At 44.7% G+C, this 20,620-nt stretch overlaps 2 protein-coding genes and 1 long non-coding RNA gene across 6 annotated transcripts in view; all 3 read left to right on the plus strand.

The window, feature by feature from the left end:
• GABRA5 (gamma-aminobutyric acid type A receptor subunit alpha5) overlaps positions 1–12,187 on the plus strand; it is a 56,245-nt gene extending 44,058 nt beyond the window's left edge. Inside the window, exons 8-11 of the mRNA XM_064408154.1 lie at positions 2,148–2,291; positions 8,042–8,194; positions 9,528–9,739; positions 10,654–12,187. Of these exons, the coding sequence (XP_064264224.1) occupies positions 2,148–2,291; positions 8,042–8,194; positions 9,528–9,739; positions 10,654–10,956 (812 nt within the window). The 3' untranslated portion in view covers positions 10,957–12,187. The remainder of the gene's footprint in view (positions 1–2,147; positions 2,292–8,041; positions 8,195–9,527; positions 9,740–10,653) is intronic.
• Positions 12,188–13,305: 1,118 nt separating this feature from the next.
• On the plus strand, positions 13,306–15,852 carry LOC135293694 (uncharacterized). The gene is made up of 3 exons (XR_010355805.1): positions 13,306–13,370; positions 14,253–14,359; positions 14,762–15,852. It is a non-coding gene; the product is annotated as an uncharacterized LOC135293694 (long non-coding RNA).
• A 2,340-nt stretch (positions 15,853–18,192) lies between these two features.
• The window catches only part of GABRG3 (gamma-aminobutyric acid type A receptor subunit gamma3), a 291,286-nt gene continuing 288,858 nt past the window's right edge, over positions 18,193–20,620 (plus strand). The window contains exon 1 of one of the 4 annotated variants that reach the window (XM_064408162.1): positions 18,193–18,869. In XM_064408162.1, the coding sequence (XP_064264232.1) occupies positions 18,817–18,869 (53 nt within the window). In that variant the 5' untranslated portion in view covers positions 18,193–18,816. The remainder of the gene's footprint in view (positions 18,870–20,620) is intronic. The other 3 variants (XM_064408158.1, XM_064408156.1, XM_064408155.1) reach the window with 3 other exon arrangements.

The raw sequence follows: 20,620 nt of genomic DNA on the forward strand, positions 1-20,620 counted from the left end.
AGGATGAAAAATTTGTAGATTCTCAACTTCCAAACCCAGGATCAGCTCCAGCCCTGGATATAGCAGCAACTGTCAGATAAGTGACAAAAAATTATTTCAAATTATCAATGTCTTCCAAATGACAGTAGTTCATAATTATTTTTTTTCTTCAGAAGGTTATCTACTGTATAATTACTCGTCTTCCACACAATTAGAAAATTCTGCCCTGCTCTTCATCTGAATCTGCCTGGAACCATCTTTCAGGCACCTTTTGTGACTAGTCCAAGAGATTCACCCTGGTTTCAGATTTCTGTATGCAAGTGTCTATACTCAGAGCTTGAGCTACATCTCAGCTTTTTGTCAGTGAGCTGAATAAGCTGAGCTGCTTGAGTTTCAAATCATGACTTATTTTCCAGTCCATGGAGGTATTTGTAACCTTCTTTTGACCCCTCTCCCCTTCTCTGTCTTCATCATTTCTGTAACTTTTCTGTGATGTGGATGAAGAGCCATAAACAGTCAGAGCAAAGGTGTATTGAGCCCTGCCTCCCACATCCGACACAGTAACATTGATAAAAGTGCAAAGAAGGTGCTGCTTTCTTCCCTGCTACCTGGTCGAGCATTCAAGTGAAGTTCATTGTGCTACACATGTGCTCTTAGCCTGAACTGGATTGCTTCCCATTTTCTGCTGGACATTCCTGGTTTTATGGATCCAGGGATCACCTTACCATATTTCTTGCCCTTGCAGTGCCTCAGAAGCTCATGTTGACCCACTGCCTATGACCCAATGCCTGTGAATTTTTTGTAAGTCCTTCATGGAGCTGCACCTTTCCAATACAGCTCAACTGCAAACAAAACACGCAGTCTGATGGAGTGAGTACACGTCCTTCAACCTAGCCTGTTGTCCTTGATTCTCAAGTCCTGTTCTGGAAAGCCACCATGTGGCTTTCCATCCTGAACGAGGATGTCAGGTTTTTTTCCAGAAAGAAACATTCTGCACTCACATCTTCCAAGTTCAAAAATGCAGAAGATGAGATATTAATATTTGACTTCAGACCACTTCCAAGCCTACCTGCTTTTCACCTTCCATTTGGAGAGTAAGCCTTGCCTGATTTCCAGAGATTTTAGTACAATGTACTGTAGCCTACTGTAACATGCTTGCAGGAATATGACCTGAAAGCTTTTAATGCTGGAGGAGTTCTAAAAAGTGTGAAAGCTACTTATAGCAAATAAAATATAATTAAATATAGAGTTGTCTCCTGGGGTTTTTGAGACCATCTGCAGAGAAGGCCTAAAATGTAAACCCACCATTGACTGTCTGTAAAAGAAAACTGAGATTTCCTTATAATACTATAATCACTCTGCATTACAAGTTATAACAGCATTACAGAGGAAAGAATGAGCTGACAGTACTGCATCCACATTTAAATCCTAGGACTTCTAAATGAACATGAGAGAAACCACATACATATCTGCAGTTGTGCAGGTGTTTTCATGCTACCACCCATTCTGCTATGCACAAACAGCTACTCTCTCCTCACAGCTCCCTGCCCCATTCCTGCTCTCCATGCATTCTCACCTCTGCATCCTGTGTCTGCTCTTTAGCATCGCAGGCACAGGCAGGTGTGTTCCAGTTTCCTTTACCCACATCTAAGACCAATGCCCTCACCCACACATGTGTATTCCAGTCAGTGCATACACACCAGACCCTGCACTTGCACATGGCATGAATTAGAATTCTATCCTGGAGACAGGGCAAGACACGGAGGGTCCCTGTTTTCCTGGCATTCAAGGTGTCTGAGTCCTTTTGAGGGAGAACTTCAGCAAAATACCTTTTGCAGCTTGCTGGGGTTTAGGAACTACCAGTGAGGTGAGTATAGGTCTGAGCTGCTCTTTCCCAAATTGAGTGGTTGTGATGGATTATATTTATACCTCCACTGTTCCAGCCTTTCACAAACCATCCCACACATCTCTTATATTAGAAGGCTTCAACCTAATATTTTTTGAGCTGGGCATATGGGACCATGATTATATAATCTTTATTTGTTTTTCTCCATTCACTCTCACTCCTCCATTCTTCTCTCTCCCTGTCATTATCATTTAAATATCCACTAAAATATTACACAGTGGTTTTTACTCCTTACTGTCTTTTCCCCCCACCTTGTTGGCAGATGCTTACCCCAATTCTGAAGTGATCTATGTGTGGACTAACAGCACCACAACATCTGTGGTGGTGGCTGAAGATGGCTCACGACTTAACCAGTACCACCTGATGGGACAAACCGTGGGCACGGAAAACATCAGTACCAGTACAGGTAGGGGGAATATTTCCATCCCACGGTTGCTGATGGCTGGGGCGGGACGGGACACTCACAGGCTCTGGTTACTTTGCAGTAAGGCTAGGGAAGCACCTGTGGGATGTGGAGTGCTAGGGAGATCCTTTGCAGGTTCATGGCCGCTTAGCAGGGACATTTAAACACTGAGAGGGTTAAATGCTGGCTCTTAGGTACATTGCTGAAGATACATCCAGGCTCCTGGTACTGACAGGAGTGCCTGAGAAGCCTCACGCAGTTCCTTGGCGATTGCCCTCACTGTGGCTGCCAGCACTGCTGCTGGCTTATTTCCCCGTGGGAGGAACCATGCTGGGATGCAAACGCCACCCACGCATTTGATCCGCTTCAATCATCGCTTTAAAATGATTGCTTGATGGACCCGCGTCAGGGGAAGGGAATGGGGGGCCGGGGGGGGGACTGTGGCACAGCACGGCTCTGTGGCGTGTCCGGGGGACCACGTGGCTGGAGAGGACGCGCAAACCCCAAGGATCCCCATTCCCTCTCGGGCTGGAAGCGGAGGCGCCAGATGTGGCAGCATTAGGGAGGCAAAGAAGCTTTAATGCCAGGCCGGGCATCCACGTGAGCCGTGCCCCCCTGCTTCTCCAGGCTCCCACGCAAGGGCAGCCCTGGGTGTGCATTGGTGGAGGGGACTCCCGGGGGGTCGAGGCCGGGACAAGGGATCACATGCGCTCAGTGGGACCGGGGCTCCACCAGCTTACACAATGCACTCGCCTGGAGAGCATTAGTGGCATCCAGCGAAGGGAGGGGGAAGTGGTGGAAATTAAATAGCCTGCCGTGAAGAAAAGGGGGATTTCCACTGCTGGTGGTTGCAAGGGGCTTGGGTCGAGGGAAGGGGCAGCCTGTGGTGACATGCCTGGGGCAATTCCTGCAGGCAAAGCACAACAGATACACCGTGTCCCTGGTGAAAAATGATGGGCGGAGTTGTAGAGGACAAAGTATAGATTAAATTAGGAACCTTTACCACCTGTAGGAAATTTAGGAGACATGAAAACAGGTACATATATATATGTACACTTGCACACAAAGTTAGTTGGACCGAAACGTAAAGATGCATAAAACTTTGTGCTCCAACTGGCAAATAAAGAGGGGACACCTGAGCTTGCCACTTGTGCTCCAGAAAGGACACAAAGTGAGGGAAGGCTTGTCTTGGGCAGCCCCTAAATTTGACTGCCATCTGCATCCTATAGACATTCACCCCCTCCCTTGCCCATTTCAGGAGACACAAAACTGGTGCTAAAGCAAAGATCCATAAAGTCAAGAGAAACATATAAACAGAGTATTCACTTTTGCAGAAAAAAAATGAGTACGCTATCTCCCATAAAAGAATAGACACTTTTTTCCTTACCAGTTCACCATCATAGCCGCGTTGTTTTCTGCAATGAATGGCAGCTCCCCTCTTGCCTTCATTGTTGTCAAGAAAAAGATCCAAAGGATGTATTGGAGCATCTCCTACAACCTCGTCCTGCTCCTTAGAGCAAGAAAACCATGCAGCCCAGGCAGTGAGTCCTCCAGCGTGTCAGCTCCAGGTCACTTCCAGTTTGTCGCTTTGCCTGTGAAAGCTCCTTGTACTCCTCAGCCCAAGGAAACACTCCAGACAAATCCCAAAGTTTCCGCACAGTAAACACCTCCCTCACGTATTTAAGATTTATAATAAATGCTGTGTTTCCAACGTCAAGATTTTATATTAATGTCCTGGGTTACATCTGGGCTGGCTGGATTCTGATTGCAGGGTGGATCACACAGAGCAGGACACAGATTGTAACCGGGGATTAGCAAAATACAAAAATCCGATTTTGCACAGGGAAAGCATCAGTCAACGATGGATTTTCTGGAGTTCATCAAGCTCGTAGGAGGCCAGTAATCGGCATTACTTACGAATGGCCATCGAAGGCATTTCTTCCTTCTATTGAATTGTTGAACGTGAAAAAGAAAAACCAAATAGCTATTGCATAATCCAAGTGCTTGGATCTTTTGTGGCTTTTATGACACACAACTCAAACTACACAGCCCTTGCAGTTGCATAGATAAAATGTTTGTGTATGTCATAGGTCATATATGCCCTTCTTTCTAGCAGACTTTTTTTAAAATAGAAGTTCCAGACCTGTACTGGTTCCTTGGGATTCTGCTGATTTGTAGGCAAGCTGCCTTTTGGCTGGCTTCTCAGAAAAAAAATACCCTGGCATTCCTAATTCTCCAACCGTCTTGAAACTTGGAACATTTTAGCCATGGCACAGAAAACAGCTCTGTCATGTGCCACCTGTTTTTTGTTTTTTGGTTTGTTTTTTTTTTTTTTTTTTTTTTTTTTTTGTTGTTGTTGTTGTTGTTTTTGGCTGTTTGGTTTTTTGTTTTTTGATGGTTTTTTGTGCTAACATCCCCAAATGTTACTCACCTGAAAGAAAGACATTTTTCTACTCACTCTGCTTCTAACAGAGCCAACATCTGTTATGTCCTGGTGGTAAAAGTGCTGAAACAATCAGATATGAGATTTCAGTCCAAGTGGATCTTGTTGCTTTCCACAAATGTTTGCCCAGTTATGTTCCCCATACCCAGAATCTCTCATAGCTAACTTAGGATCTGCAGTGGCACAAAACAAAACATAAACCCACTCTTTTGTATACTGCCAGCTGGAGCCTGAGCTCTGCAATATCCAAAGCTGAAATAATAAAAGAATCATTCAGCTCTTCATTTTGAACCAAATAATTCTTATTTTTTACTTGAGATGAATATTTCTTTTGTATCACTATAAAAGGGAACATGCATTTTTTATGAGCCAAAATATTCTGGATGTCAGCATAGTCAGGAAGGTGCCTAATGTACCTAATGTCAGGATCTTGCCAGAACAGCCATTGATAGAACTGAGTCCAGGTATATCCAGTAAACAAACAAGCCTGGGGGCTGGTCTAGCCTCCTTAAAGTATCAACTGAATCTCAGCATAATGGCAATGGAATAATGTGTGTAAGATCCTGAAAAATCTGTAAGCGTGATCTCCAGAACTTTATCAACTATATACAAAAAAAAAATTAAAAAAAAAAATACTGTAGCAGCTTTTAAAGCATAACAAAGTCCTTAAGAGCAGCAGCACAGTTGCACAGCTTCACGAAGTGCAGCCATTTCTGCTCTAGGGCTTTTCATTAGCACTAGATTTGTTTTTGTTTACTAACAATAATTTGTTTTCTGCAGTGATGAGTGGACCCCATCAGGAACAGGATTCTCTTTTAAGTGCTACATAAACCTCTAACAAAAATTAGCTCTTGCTCAAGAAAGCTTATGGTCTAAGGATAAACAGTGGCCTTACAGAAGTAAAAGGGAGCTTTGCTGCTCCAACAGAGCCAGTATCTTGTTCTATAAACAAAAGGCCAACTCAGGCAGCTTTTAGCTTTACTTTAAGCAGCAGTCCCAGGGCATTAAAAAACAAGCTGTGGGGTTTTCTTAAGCCCTAAGTCTACTGAAGGAAGTATTCCTGGTATAGACATCTCTGAAAAGGACAGCATGGGAAATCAAAGAATTTATCATTGGGAGAAAAGCAAGTACAAAATCAAGGTGCTGTGATTATTTCTGTGGAGACAAGAGTTTTGATAGGTTAAAGAAAATGGTAAGGTAAAAATCAGCTGTGGAGGGCCATCAGTGTGTAGGCACTCATTTTCTGTGTTTTAAAAATGAAAAAAAGAGGGTCCTGTTGCTCCTCCGAAGCTGTGTAGATTTTTTTTTATTCCAGCTCTGAGAGCATACTGTCAAAATCGATAATGCACATTGTCACTCTGTAGTGAGCAAGCAGGGAAACTGTGACTCAAACACATCCCAGTGCAGAGGCAACTGAGAAACGGTCTCTCTTCCTGAGATTACTGAGGCAGGCAGACCCTGCTGCAAATACTCCTTAATAAAGAGCAAGTGGGCTTCCTCCTGAGACTATTGCATGTTCAGCCTCCCTGATTCAAAATTACACTAAATGGAAGAGAATTAGGCTTTTCTTTGCAGGGGTTTCCTCCCCAGTTTCACAGGATTCCATGTCCATTTCCACATCACTCTTCAGGGAACCGTTTCACCAGAAAATCAGACTCCAGAGAAAGACATAAAGATTGAGGCAGGATGTCAGTTAGGTATTTCTGTGTTATTTCACTTCCTGTCTAAAATCCTCAGCATGAACGAGGTCTGTAAACTTGATGCAGAATAGCAGAGCTCCTGTAGCATAGTATATGTGTGCAGCTATACCTGCAAAAACCCTTTCAGTGTAAACCTGTTCTCTGCTAATTAGCCATATTGTCAGTTAGAAGTAATCTGCCAAATCTAATAGCTTAGTAATGCTGGCAACAGCTCAACTCAGGCTGTTCACTCAAGGCAGAATCAGTCTATTGGATATTTTCCTTCTGTGGATGTTCTGTAGAGACTAACAGTCAAATCTCGCAACAGAGATTATACCTATAATTGTTCTTGAAGGACAATATATATTTCAAAACAGGCATTTCTCTGATTCATCAGTAACCAACTGAATAATGTGTGCTTTTAAATTTCTTTTATATCAGTGAAGAACTTTTAGGGCTTGAAGGGACGGATTGCTTTTTATTTTGTTTTTACTGTTATTATTTCGAGGTAAATAGTGGCATGCTTTTGCTAGCAAGATTTTGGATTTGGGGTGCAATTACCATCGTGAATAACCTTCAGTAATAACAACTACATGGTTTTCCAGAAATACTAGGAAAGAACCAGGGAGCAGTTGCCACCAGGAATAGCCCTCATAGTAACAACTATATGGTTTTCCAGGAACAATCTGAAAGAACTGGTTAAGGTTTGAATTTTTCTGAAACATTAGGGAAGGTAACAGCTGGTCTGTTGATTTTTGAGTGCATTTATTTAGGCTTTTATTGAAATTCAGAGGAGCCGATAAATGGCATATTAAGGCAATGCTGTGAATTTGGCATATGAAAAAGAAATGGAATTTAGCACTGCTGTGGCAGCTTTTAGGGAACTCTGCATGCAGGCAGTACAATATTCATTGCACAGGTGAACAAGACAGGACACAATATCTATCCAGAAACAGCTAATCTTTTGTAGGGCTAAAGTGCACCAAATTCTAGGAACACTTCATGCATTAGAGAGACCTTTTATTTCTGGACCAGTAATCTGAAGGGTTTGGGTACTCAGATTAATAAGACATCCCAGGATCCATATGCAAAGTGGCAGTTCTCGCAGAAGATGCTGGCAATCCCTAAAATGTGGTGCAGAAGGAGTGTCTGGACCCATTTTCATAATTGAAAACAAACTGATGGCTTGGCCATAACACTTTAGCTAATGAGGTTGCTAAACCTGCTTCTAAATCAGGTTTCAGAGAGTTGAGGGCCTTAATTGTTACTATGCTACAAGAGTTTGTAGGACTGAGTCAAAACCAGACAGTGTTGGCAGTGCCAGCAAACCAGCTTTTTAAGCTGTGAACATCACAACATTCCAGGTGCACAGGAGGACTGCAGTTTTTCAGTGTAGTAGGAACAGCAGTCATTGTCTTCTGCTTTGGAGAATGAATGTGAAGACTGTGAGGATCTAGCAGCACCTCTGTCTCAAGTCTTGGTTTCCCACAGTGCAGAAATCCAGACATTTTTCATGAAATTAAGAATTGCTGAGTGATATCCTCAAATGGAGGGATGGGACTGGCCTAGTTCAGTCCCCAAATCAGTAAACCTTTCTTATTTTACTCAAATGCACATTTTTCTTCTTCTAGGTGAATATACCATTATGACAGCCCATTTTCATCTGAAAAGAAAAATTGGTTATTTTGTCATCCAAACATACCTTCCTTGCATTATGACTGTCATCTTATCGCAAGTGTCGTTTTGGCTAAACAGAGAATCTGTCCCTGCTAGAACTGTCTTTGGTGAGTATCCCACTTTCTCCTAGGACACAGACAGCATCTTTGTGGCTTGTGAAAGTGATTTGCTGTAATAAAACCACAGTTCACTACTGTTAATTTCTGCTTCAGATGTTGTAAATGTTTTCTCATTCTCTTCCAGTTTAAACTCAAAATCAATTTAAAGCCTTGTCTGGGCTGTTTTTGTAAAGTTATGACGGAAATTGGTCAATCAGTTATGTGAAAATTAAGGACAGATGATCAAATTAGTGTGATTTCTGTTGGGTTTGTTTTAATTTCGGTGGATGCTGGATGGTTTAGAAAAAAAGACATACAGATTATCACATATAATGTATACCCTAGCTAAGCATTTGAAGCAGATATCACTTCAAGACATTTTGTTTATCTTTGTTGTAGGATTTTTATCTGAGAAAACCATGTAGATGTTAATTAGTGACAATTATCTCTATTACCATCAAACAAATTAATATGACTTTGCATTTAGAAATTGTATATTTACTGAAGAAATTGTTATGGAAAAAACCTTTGGGGTGTCATTAAATTACTTGGTTTATTCCTAGAAGGCTGCAGAAAGTAGGCACTTTTTCAAATTAAGGTTGATGAAATACAAGATTTTTACTATATGAAAAACAAGGGGACTGAAAACAGATTATTAAGTAAAACTTTGTTCAGATATTTGAAAGGAGTCACTCTTCTGTACCAGCCTCCTGAAGTCAGTTGGCAGCTTTGTTCAAAAAACTTTGTTCAGGTATTTGAAAGGAGTCACTCTTCTGTACCAGCCTCCTGAAGTCAGTTGGCAGCTTTGTTCAAAAATCAGCTCAGCAAGTTGTATGGAGAGAATACAGATAGTAACATCACTTTGCTGACTTACTCTAGGTTTACAAAGATGTAACTGAGAGTTGAGTTTTTTGATCTTGGGGTAATCTTCCCACAGATGAAAGCATTGGCTGTTTGTCATTTACTATCATATGGGAAAGGAGGAGCTACAGTCAAGGAAAGCAGTAACAGTCAACAATTTTAAACATGCAATCTCTGTATAAGAAAACAAAATAAGTAATCCCACTTCATTCTGACAGTTATAAACCCTTGGCTTGTGTTACCCTAAAAATCTTTATTTAACCACACTATGGCTAGAACTAACCAGAATTCCACAGAACAAAACATCTGAGGGTGAAGGCTTTCATTTTTTCTTATTTTTTCAAACCATAATATGCAAACACTGATTGATTTCATATAGCCTTCTTAGATATCCTGCTGAACTAGGACCTGCTTGTAACTCATCTGGGATCCCATAAGTGTTAGCAAACTGATCTCTGACTCTTATTTTTTTTCTTTGCAGGAGTAACAACAGTCCTCACCATGACCACCTTAAGTATCAGTGCCCGTAACTCTTTGCCAAAAGTGGCCTATGCTACTGCAATGGACTGGTTTATAGCTGTTTGCTATGCCTTTGTATTTTCCGCATTGATTGAATTTGCAACAGTCAACTATTTCACCAAGAGGAGTTGGGCATGGGATGGCAAAAAAGCCCAGGAAGCTGCAAAAATCAAGGTGCTTAACCCACATTTTTTAAATACCTAAAATAAAAAGCAGGTATTCAGTATAGTTTAAATAACTGAACGGTCAATTTTCAGGTTCTTTGTAAAAAAGATATTTAATTACCTCATGACATTCATTTACTTTCCTGTAGAGGAAAATTTGTAAGGAAACATGGTGCCTTCCCTTCACAGAGACAGACTACCAGTCTCTATCATCTGTATGAAGAGGAGTGCTTACAGAAGCATGTTGGGCATTGAGTACACAGGACACGGGATTTCAGTGATCAGACTTCTGATAATAGCGGGCATACACCATGAAACATATCTCTGCAGAGCAGTCCCTGTATGCTCTCCTAAAGAAATAACAACTCTCACACTGAGCTCCATGAGTTGGGGTTCTACCACAGTAAAAAAAGGAACCAAAGACTGGTTCTGTGAAAACACAAACTTTTGAGTTTCATGCTGAAATGAAAATTTTGGGATAGGACTGACTCTTAGTAAATCAACTCCTAGAGAGCTCATACCCACAGGCATCCCAAAAGAGCCTACAAAGTGGCCAATGAGCCCTTCCCTACACCCTTTGCAGCAGCTGGGGAAATGACGTTCACATGTTGTCATCTGTCCATGGGGCAGCGCCCTCTTCAGATGCCAGACTACCTCTCACTGACAAAAGAAGCTGCTAATGCACATGCCAGGCGGGATGTGGGTGCAGCCAGTGTGTCTCAGCTTTCTCCCATCAGGGGAAGTCACACTTGAGTAAGGGCTACAAAATCAAGCCAAAACCATCGGTTTGATAGTTGAAGTCAGAATAGCCAACAGGCATTACCGGGCACGCTTGATTATGGTGCTCAGTTTTTTGGGTCAGCCCCTTGAGAATGTTTCCACTTTCTGCTCTTGTGGTATAACATTTTGTTCTTTATGCTGCAGAAAAAAGAGCGCAACTTGCTGGGAAATAAACCAACTAATACCTACAGCACCGGGAAGATGACTCCTGCACCAAACATGCCAAAGGACTCAGCCCCAGCTGTCATCTCAAACACTACAACTGCTCCAGTGAAGCCTGCAGAAGAAAAGCCTGCTGAAAGCAAAAAGACTTACAACAGCATCAGTAAGATTGACAAAATGTCCCGGATAATTTTTCCAGTGCTGTTTGGAACTTTTAACTTAGTTTACTGGGCCACATATTTGAATAGGGAGCCTGTTATTAAAGGTGCCAATTCTCCAAAATAAACTGAAGTACTCTGGAGCCACATGTGAGCCATACTTACAAAGCAGATGCTACCAAGGAAAATTTGAGATCCAGATGACTTTCTACGTTTGGGCAATATTCTTCAGGAAGTTTTTTGCATGTTTAATAATATGTACAAATAATATTGCCTTGATTGTTTCTACATGTAACCTCAGATGTTTTGGAGACGATTATATTACTTACAGCAACGGATCTTTATAAAAGATCAGAAGACATTGAACATGGCTTCTTTGCTGCTGAGTATCTTGCATTGATAGTTTACAAATAAAATAAGTTATATTTTTTAACTGTTCAAGTGTACTACATATCGTGGTTTTTATACTTCAGATGTACAGTCATACAAATATGGGCTTAACCTATATTTTACAGAAGAGCTCCACTATTGTCATCTGATAAGTTACTGAGTAACGCCAGTTGTAAATGTGCCAAATTATTAAGTGTAGGGCTATGTTTGAGCACCTTTACCAGTTACAGGTAGTGCATTACTCCATAGACAAAACTGCTCAGCCCAATTTTCATTGGAGGTTTAATACAATGCAGTAAATCCTAATGGGACTATGATGGTTTTCACTGCTTGAGACTCTAGTTTGCAGTGAAATAACACAGGGAGCGGGATGCTACTTATGTAAATAAAGATGGTGGAATCTTGCCCTTAAATGAAAATACAAAGTTTGTTTGGATTTCGCATTCCAAAGAATTCTCTCTAATGATTCTCAGTATTTATTCCAAAAATTTAAGAATTATATTGCATGAAATTAACATAGATTAGGAATATATTTGTGCAAATAAAACTTCTAACAGCACTAGACATTTTTATCAGGGTAAAGTAAATTATGTTTGGACATTTTTCCAAGAAGAAGACTGTGTTTTATTAGCAGAGATAATCAGAAAAGAATTACAGTAATTCTGCAATAATTATTACTTGTTTCCCTCTGCAAAAATCAATCAGCTAACACTAGAAAATGTAATCAGATAAAAAGATGTGCTTCATGACAGCAAGGTGTTTCAGTGACAATATTGACAGAAAGGTCTTTGTACTGTCCATCTGAAACTTTTCTATAAAACGCCTTGCTGCTGACAATGTGTTTTGCTTTCACAATGAATGAGAAAATGCAGTCTGAGTTTTCAGCTCTTTCCTCCTTGGCATCCTTTAATTGTTCCAGAAGCTTTTGTAATTAAATCTTAATGTTTAAATAAAAAATGCATTCAACATTTGATTGCAAAATGTCATTCTTATGCTGGTTGTCCTTTTAGAAAGACCAAAGAGCACACCACAGAAGCTGAGGAATTAACTGGAAGGCACACATGCACACACACTCATTCTCGTGTGCATGCATGACATCTCCTCCCTGTTGCCCAGAAAGGGACATGCCTTGAGTGAACACAGTGAATTGAGTTGTTGCAGAATTAGGTGCTATCCTGTTGTGAAGCAACAATCCCATGATCTTTTGGGGACAGAGGGAAAGTTCATGCAGTGAAGTGAGGGTCTGGTCTGGGTTGTTTTGTGTCTTCTCTTCAATCCTTTCATTTCTAAAAATTGCCAAGAAAAAATCTCAAACGTCTATTGTTTTTTGAAGCTTTTTGTTTGATGCTGTGGAATGAGAAATTCATAAATTCTTGAGGGCAATAGAGAAGCCATGGGACTGGGCAAGTGACTGGATGCTGATAAACAGGAACAAGGGAGGGGGCACACCCATCTATTCAGTCCTAGCCTGAGCCGAGGTAAGGATGTGGATCTCTGTTTTCATGTAGCCTGCCTCTGTGTCTTTGAGCAGCCACAGACCTCCTTGTTCATCATCCTCTTGGATGATCATCAGCCCCTTTAGCCCTTTGGGGTTCAAAAACCATGAAATATTACAGTGCTTATTGCATGGCAAAACTTTATTTTTAAAGTTCCTTGGCTATTTCTTCAGGTGAGAAACCCGAAGAATTACATGACTGAATTTTATGAATGAGAAACTCAGAACCATCTTTGAGTAGCATCTTCTCCAGGCCAGTTCTGGAGTCTCCCCAGAGAGTTTCTGTACTTTGTTTTATCTGCTTACACCTAAGTCTGACTCTTACTCTGTATTACAGAATTATTTCCAGGTCTCTGTTACAGGATTCAGTGAAAGGATCTCTAAATCTGATCTATTTTACTTACATGGAAAGTAATCTTCAACAAAGATGGGTGTACCTGCAGCATGTGCTTGTGCATGAACATTAGGTGTCCCATAGTTTGGAACATGGTTCGATAAGCCCATACACCCCAGGTTGGAATACTTAAATGCTATTGCCTCACATTATATCCTACCTCACAATTCAAATCGCTCCACAGTCAGTGGAACTATTTGTGTGGGAGACCACTACTCATTGAGATGGAATCTGAACGCTGGGAGACAGGAGCATTTTCCAGGTCCTGGCTCAAACAAAACACCTTGGCTTTGTCCTGCCCCAAGCGGGGGTGGTATCTGGATGTGCATCAGCTTCCTCTGGTACCCCCTGGAAGTAGCTTGGGCTTTCAGGAATGGAGTGAGCTGTGTCACTGTCCCCAGCATGGGTGAACTAGGACCCTGCAGGACACAGCTACTTCACAGCTTAGTCATGGCCAAAGGAGTAATAAATAGGAATTGCTTCTCATTGATTTTTTCATGTATGCTTTCATGAAAAAAGAGTTGAGAAGTGAATTACAACATTTCAGCACTATAGAGGAAGTGTGTGCAGGCTGCTGCCAAATTTCCTTCCTTGCACCCAGTAAGAATGAAAGAACAAGCCAAATACAATGGAAGAGATTTTTAATTTCTGATATTTAAGCTGTGCCAGCTTACTTCAAGGATGACTTTAAGCAACAATGTATTTTCTAAAGCTGAACCCTCTTATGTTGTCTTGAGTTGTGTTCTGCTTTTTTCTATTCCCTCTGTGGAATAACTGAACATATTTATACAAAACTGAGGAAGTAATGATTTTATAAAATAATCTCTTCTTTCAAAAATTCTTGCTCAACATCTAAGTTAAACTTTGAAGAAAAATGAATGAAACTGTTTTGCTCTTCATTTTATGCAGAGAAGATGAATGTAGCACTTACAGATTTTTTAAATCTGGAGATAAAGTTCTTTGTAATAAGGGTGTATTTCCCCTTGCTTCTCAGATTGGAATTGACACTGAAATGATAAAATTGCTTGAATCCTTTCTAACCTTTTATAGGTTTTTATGTCACTACAAATATGGTCATTGCATGGTGACTCTCAAACTACATCCTTACTTTACCAATTTTGCATCTTCCACTATGTTGTTATAGACATTTGTTCAATTTTGAGAAGATAGAAAGATTGGAAGTTAGATTTTATGAAGCCCAAAGGACTTCTGAAGGATCTTCCAAGGATTACCTCTAATTTAGACTGAAGTGTAAGTGTCCCATTCTGTAAAGCATTATTTCCTTTTCAGTGCCATCCTCAAAAGCAATTATCACTTCTCACAGGCATAATGTCTTAAAAGTTGCTGCTTAAATTAGTCCCTGGCTAAAAGCAAAGTAAAAAGCAAGAATATTGATTGAAGATACCAACTAATTTCAGTTAGATGAATTTGGAGAGTTTTGGAGAAATCCTGATAGATTGCAATGGACTGGACCAAAAATCATAGGCTGGATTTGTAGGTAGGAAAATTACTACAGAGAAGGCAACCACCCACTATAACTTAACACATAAATGATAATAAATGTTGGAGCCAGTCACCTAAGGCAGTTTTGGCCCCAGAGGATCTGGGCCCAGTTCTTCTTTCACTGGGGGCTGGTGTTTTTTATGTTCTCAGGACAACTGCTCAAGGGTGGCCTGGCCACAGCAGAGCAGCCCTGCCTGCCCTGGATGCCCATGCTTCTGCCAGAAGTCTACAAAGAGCTGCTGAAAAGCTGCAGCATGGCAGCTTCAGGAGGGATTCTCCCTATCCTATCCATGAGCCAGAGAGCAGAGAGCCTTGTGCTGAAGGACAGAACTGAGAGCACACAGAAACTGTCAGGCCCTCTGAGGTTCAACTTCCTACCTAAAGGCTCCAGCAGGAACAACAGAGACCTTCAGTCAGAATAAATTGGCTCAAGTCTCTTAGAAATCTCTAATAAGCCTTCAACTGGAGGACTCCAGGAGCTGTAAGATACGGATTTCAGGTCCTTCCTTCTTTGTCTCTGAGCAGCCTCAGTTCTCTTCTGTGCTTCTCATGGTATATAGATAGCACTGGGATGCCAGGAAAACCACCAGTAGAGCTCTCCTTCAACACTGAATCTCAGAAAATTCAGGTGCCCAAACTGTTCAGCACTTGAGATGGGGCTCCCAGTTCTAGCAAGTGAGGAATGCGATCCATGAGTGCCCCCCTAATTTATGCTAGCCACCTCCCTGCACAGCTACTTTCAGAGACATACTTCCCCACTGCACAGGACATACCACAGAGGTATCCCTCGGGTTGAAAAGATACCTTCTGTGAAAGTGCAATGAAAGGTAAGTTAAAATGTGGATGTGTTTTGTTGTGCCGGAGAATATTACTGAGAACATTTTATTATCATTACATGGCATGATATAATGTTCTTTTGTTAAAACCTGTGCTGGATAATCATGACCCTTACCTGAATATACAACTTGAAAGGCTCAGCAAAGGGAGAGAGTGTGCTTAAAAGTAAAATAAAAGGATGTGAGTATGAAGAGGAGGAGCAGAAATGAATGAGGCATGAGGCGTAGTGAAGAGTGGTGCTAAAGTATCCCTTAACACACCGAGGACAACAGTAAGAAAACCTTAAGCAGCACCTTTTTTCTTACAGCCTGAGGAGAAGGAGTCAATAATCAATGAACCATATTACTCCGATCGAGCCTTGGGGATTTCTGACACTCTGCAAGGAAATAGGGACACTGTGAGGGCCTTTCTCGAGGTCTGAGTGACTCGATGGTCACCTAAAGCTCCGGTCACGGCGCAGGGGTAGCCGAGCGCTCTGCTGCCGGCTGGAGGCAGCGCGGCCCGGGGAGCCCGGCCCGATCCCTCGCGCTTCCCGCCGCGGCCGCCAGAGGATCCCGCCACCGCGGCAGGACGCGCTGAGGGCGGGATGGGGCTGCCGGGCGAGGAAGAGGCGGAGCGGCGCCCGACGGAGCCGCCGCGGCGGGGAAGCCAGCCCGGCTCCCTCCCATCCCGCCCGGGGATCCCCGCGGAGCCGGGCCGCCGAGAGCGGGGATGCGGAGCTGCACCTGCCCTCGCCATTTCTCATCGTGAATCGCCGCCGGCGTGTCTGCCCTCCGGGTCTTTCTGCCACCCACCACCTGGCTCACTCGTGCCGCCCCCCGGGAGGCGGCAGAGGCACGGCGGCCCCCAGCCGCCCCTCCTCCGATGCTGCAGCACCGCCCCAGCTCTTCGCGCTGCTGGGCTCCCCGGCAGGGTTGCCGAGGCTTTTATTTAAGCTTTTATTTATTGCAATTGAGCGTGCGTGCGAATACACGCGTTTTTCTATATGGCCAGCGCAGGGGAAACCCCTCCTTGCATGTCGGGCGCTTCCCGTCCTTGCTTTCCAAACACGCGGGCGCTTCGAGCCGGGGAGCCCTAAATTATGCTTGCATAAGCAGCAGCCTTCAGGAAACCTTCAAGTGCCTGCGGACCGTCTCCCGCGGCGGTGCCAAGCCCCGTGCCGCCGGGACTTTGCCGGGTCGCTGGGAGGCGGCGGCTCCGCTGTTCCCGTCCCGCCTCCCGCCCGCCCCACAGCGCCGGTGCTCCCGCAAACTTCACACAGCGCATCGGCGTGCTGCTCGACCGCCAGCATAGCTATCTATCCCTGGTGAAATCCAGGCAACCCCTGAGCATTCGCCGTCCGTTCCCTTCCCCGTTTCCTCAGGGCAGCAGGCGGCCTGGCTTCCACCCGCATTTCTCTGCTGGTGACCGAAAAAGCACAAGCCTGGTAACAAATTATTATCAGCAATTCACGGTAACTGCAATTAAACAAAGTAAACACGGAAGAACTGCTGTATAATCTAGTAAATAGGCGTTTAGGTTGGAAATAAAAAAATCCAAAACAAAACAACACAACAAAACCCGAAAGGTTGAAAGAAAACCCCTGAAGTGAATTACTGAGAGTTAATTGCCTGACTCACGACAGATTTTCCTTAAGCGGTGTCATTCCTTCAAAAATTAACCTCGGGAACAGAACTCCCTATAGCCAGCTCTTGTAGGCATCATGTAGGAGTTATTCTAAAAGCAAGATTTCATCTTCCAGCAGATTTTTTTTTTTAATTAAACAATTAAAAACGACTCCCCCAGGACACGGGAGTTATGTCTAAGGGAGAGGGGAACAGAGATTTACACTCCCGAGATTTCTGATCACAGGAAAGTGGTGACTTGCTGTACCTCTGGCAGAGTTTTTTGTTTTCAAATTAGCATTACGTAAGTGAAATTTTGTCACTCCCCATTCTGAAAACAAAGGGGAATATTCCAATTACCCTGATGCCTGGTGCAAAGCTCCATACACCTGAAGAGAACTGAAGTCGCTAAAAATCACTGTGCTGTTCCTCGTAGAGTAGAAAGACAAAAGTTGTCCAAATCCAAACTATTTTTGTCCTGAATACATTTGACTGTTGTCTCATTTCCGAGTTCTCACAGCTGAAAAACCTAATTTACTTAAAAGTTCACAATGTACACACAAGTCCATGTAACCTGGTCTACAGGATCGTGTAGACCTTTTCTTTTCTCCGTGTATACATTTTTCTGGCATACCTGGTGCATATACATGTGTATCCATGCATTCGTACAGTGCATGCAAACTTCTGCATGCATCCACCTAGATACAGAGGCATACCCAGACACACTGCCTTGCGTTTGTCTATCTGTCCGTGTAAGCAGCCGCACCGATTGCATGGATCTGCGCCCGTGTGTACATCGGGATGCCCGGCGCTCCGGTCACCCCGAGACCAGCACCCGACTCCTCTCCCTCCTTCTGAAGGGAACACCTCCAGCCCTGGGCGGAGGGGGGGCTTTCGGCAAGTAATTGTGGGGTTAGGGCGTGAGGGCATCCCGCAAAACATCACGGGGATCCTTCCACCTGCCGCCCTCTCTGGGGCATCGGGCTGGTGATGTCGGGGAGAAGTCCCGGCTGCCGACTGACTGCGGCTGCCGCGTTTGCTGCTCCCCCTCTCTCGTGTGCGTGTGTGTGCGCCCGCTGGGGCGGGGGCAGGGTTCACTTCCCGGCTCCTCCAGTTGCCGGCGAGGCGGGAACCTGTTGGGCAGGGAGCAGGGACGAGGTGCTCTCCGATGCGGGGCGTCCCCGGCAGCGCTCCGGTGCCGCGCTGCGGGGCTGGCTGCGGGCAGGCGCTCCGCGGGGGGGGCAAGGTGCGCCCCCTGCCCCCGCCCCTGCCCGGCCCCCTCCCGGCCCGGCCCGGCCCGGCCCGCCCCGCGGCACCCGCGGCCCGGCGGGGCCCGGGCTGCTCCGCGCTGTGCACCGCTCGGGGCACGGCCAGCGCCAGCCCGGGCAGCGGCAGAGGCCGCGCCGCTGCGCCCGGCAACTGGCTGCCGGCAAAGGGGACGCGCCGCAGCTCCGTGCCCGCTGAGCACCTGTCAGCCCGCGGAGCCTGATTTATACCTGGCCTCTCCGCTGGGGATTTCCCCCTCGTTCCACTTCTGCTTTTTTTTTTTTTTTTTTTTTTTTCCTTTCTTTTCCCTCTCGCCTCCTCCCTCCCTTCTCGGAGCGTTGTGGAAGAGAGTGTTTTCTTCAGGGTATTAAGCTGAGAATACAGAGGAGGAGAGGCTCAGACCTTTACCTCACTGCCTGAATCTCCCTTCCATGTGAACATTCTGCAACGTTTCCTTGGTCCTGCCGCACCTCTCACCTGGCCAGCGCTGTCCGGACCATGTCCGCTAAGCTCCTGCCGGTTTTCTTCCTCCTCTCAGTGTTCCACGCTTGGTAAGTCTGCGCTCCCCTCGCCTCCTCTCCAGCCCCTCTCCTCTGCACTGGGGCTGGAGGGCTGAAGTCCCATGTGCCGGAGTTTGCACAATATTCGGCACCCAGGAAGAACAGTGGGCTCTCCCCACCTTCTTCTGCGCCGTGCCGGGGCTCTGTTCCCAAACACGGCTTACCCCGCTCCCATCCCGGGACCCGTCCGGCTCCCGGGGCGGTGGCACCGCCGCTGTCCCTTCCCGGCCCCGCGGGAAGCCGCAGGTCGCCCGCGAGGGCCCTGTCCTGAGCCGGCCCGGCAGAAAGTTTCCCCCTCGGGCGGCTGCCGGCACCAGGTGGGAGCTGCCCGGGCTCCCCTCCCGGCCCCGATTCCCTCCACGCCACCCCCGGGGGATCCTCGGGCGGGGTCGGCGTGAGGGATGAGCCGCGGGATGCGTGATCCCCTGGTCCCCGCCTCAGGGCCGGGAAGGGTCTGCCCGGCGGGGTCCAGTATCCACTGTTAGAGGCCAGAGGGGCACAGCCGGCAGCGTCAGCCCTGACTCTTTCGACTTCGGTGCTTTTGGTTGTCCGGGGCTGTCGTACACCCTCACAGAATAACCCAGGCAGAGGGGTCAGCTCTGCGCCCCCCTGTAGGAACCACCACCAGCCAGGCTACAGACGTGCTCAAAGGGCTTCTTCTGGCCTCCTTGGCAGCCTGCCCCACACCTGAGTGGTGTCTGTCTCCTAAATCCCCACAGGAACTAGAGAATGCTTCATGCCAGCTTCCACAGCAAGTGTGGGACACACCTATTGCAGGAAATCAACCCTTTCCTCTCTCTGACAACCTCTCAGAGTTTTCTAGACTTCCTCCCCTGCAGTTTATGCACAGTCTCTTTTCTGTCTCCTTATGGAATCAAAACTGATGAAGAGTTGGGGAAAGGCATGTAGCCTTTCTTCCTTCCTAGTTTGAGACTGGCTTGTCATCACCCTGTACTTATTTCTCTGTATCACAGGAATATGAGAGGAATTGGCAGTCACCTGTAGGGTTACAAAAGAAAACTGCAACCTCAAGTGCCTTGAAAGAGCACTATTGCCTTAACTATATGAAGACAAGCAATGGAAGGGAAAAAAATAAATTCTTAAGGAACAAAGCAAAAACACTTGAAAAATATGTGTCTAGTGTATTAGTCTGATCCACTGTGAAACCTCTCCCACCTCCAGTCTTAATCTAGAAGATAGGTAGGGATTTAAATGGTTTGGAGGTACTTTCTAGGAAAGAAGCTGCTAAAATGAGGGGATCTAAAAGGTCTGCCAGTGCTTCATTAGACTCTTGTTAGTGACTTGTTTTAAAGCATCTCCCTGAAATATGAATCATGATACTACTTGAACTCAGTTCTCATTTCCAGGTGCAGTCTGAATGCCTATGGTAAAGTTGTGGTGACTGCAGCAGAAAGACATACGATTTGTCCTTCTTTGCTATCAGCAGTTCAGCACCACTGCAGAGCTTCAGCTCAGAAATATTAGCCATATATGTTTGGAGAGGATGCCTTCTTTGTGAATGGTTCTGTAACAGCAGTATTAAAATACAGGGCTTATCATGAATCTGATGGAAAAAAAATTCTCCCAAAATCCTCTTGAGTTTTTTCAATGCTCATTGGGTGAATTATAAAAACAAACAAACAAACAAATAAAAACGTCAGTTTTTTTAAAAATGCAGCCCAACAACAGAAAAGTAGTGGTTGTCTATTCAAAATTTTGACCTAAGTTTTCTCTACTTTTAC

Source organism: Passer domesticus, chromosome 2 (genome assembly GCF_036417665.1).
Source record: "Passer domesticus isolate bPasDom1 chromosome 2, bPasDom1.hap1, whole genome shotgun sequence".
Taxonomy (NCBI): Eukaryota; Metazoa; Chordata; class Aves; order Passeriformes; family Passeridae; genus Passer; species Passer domesticus.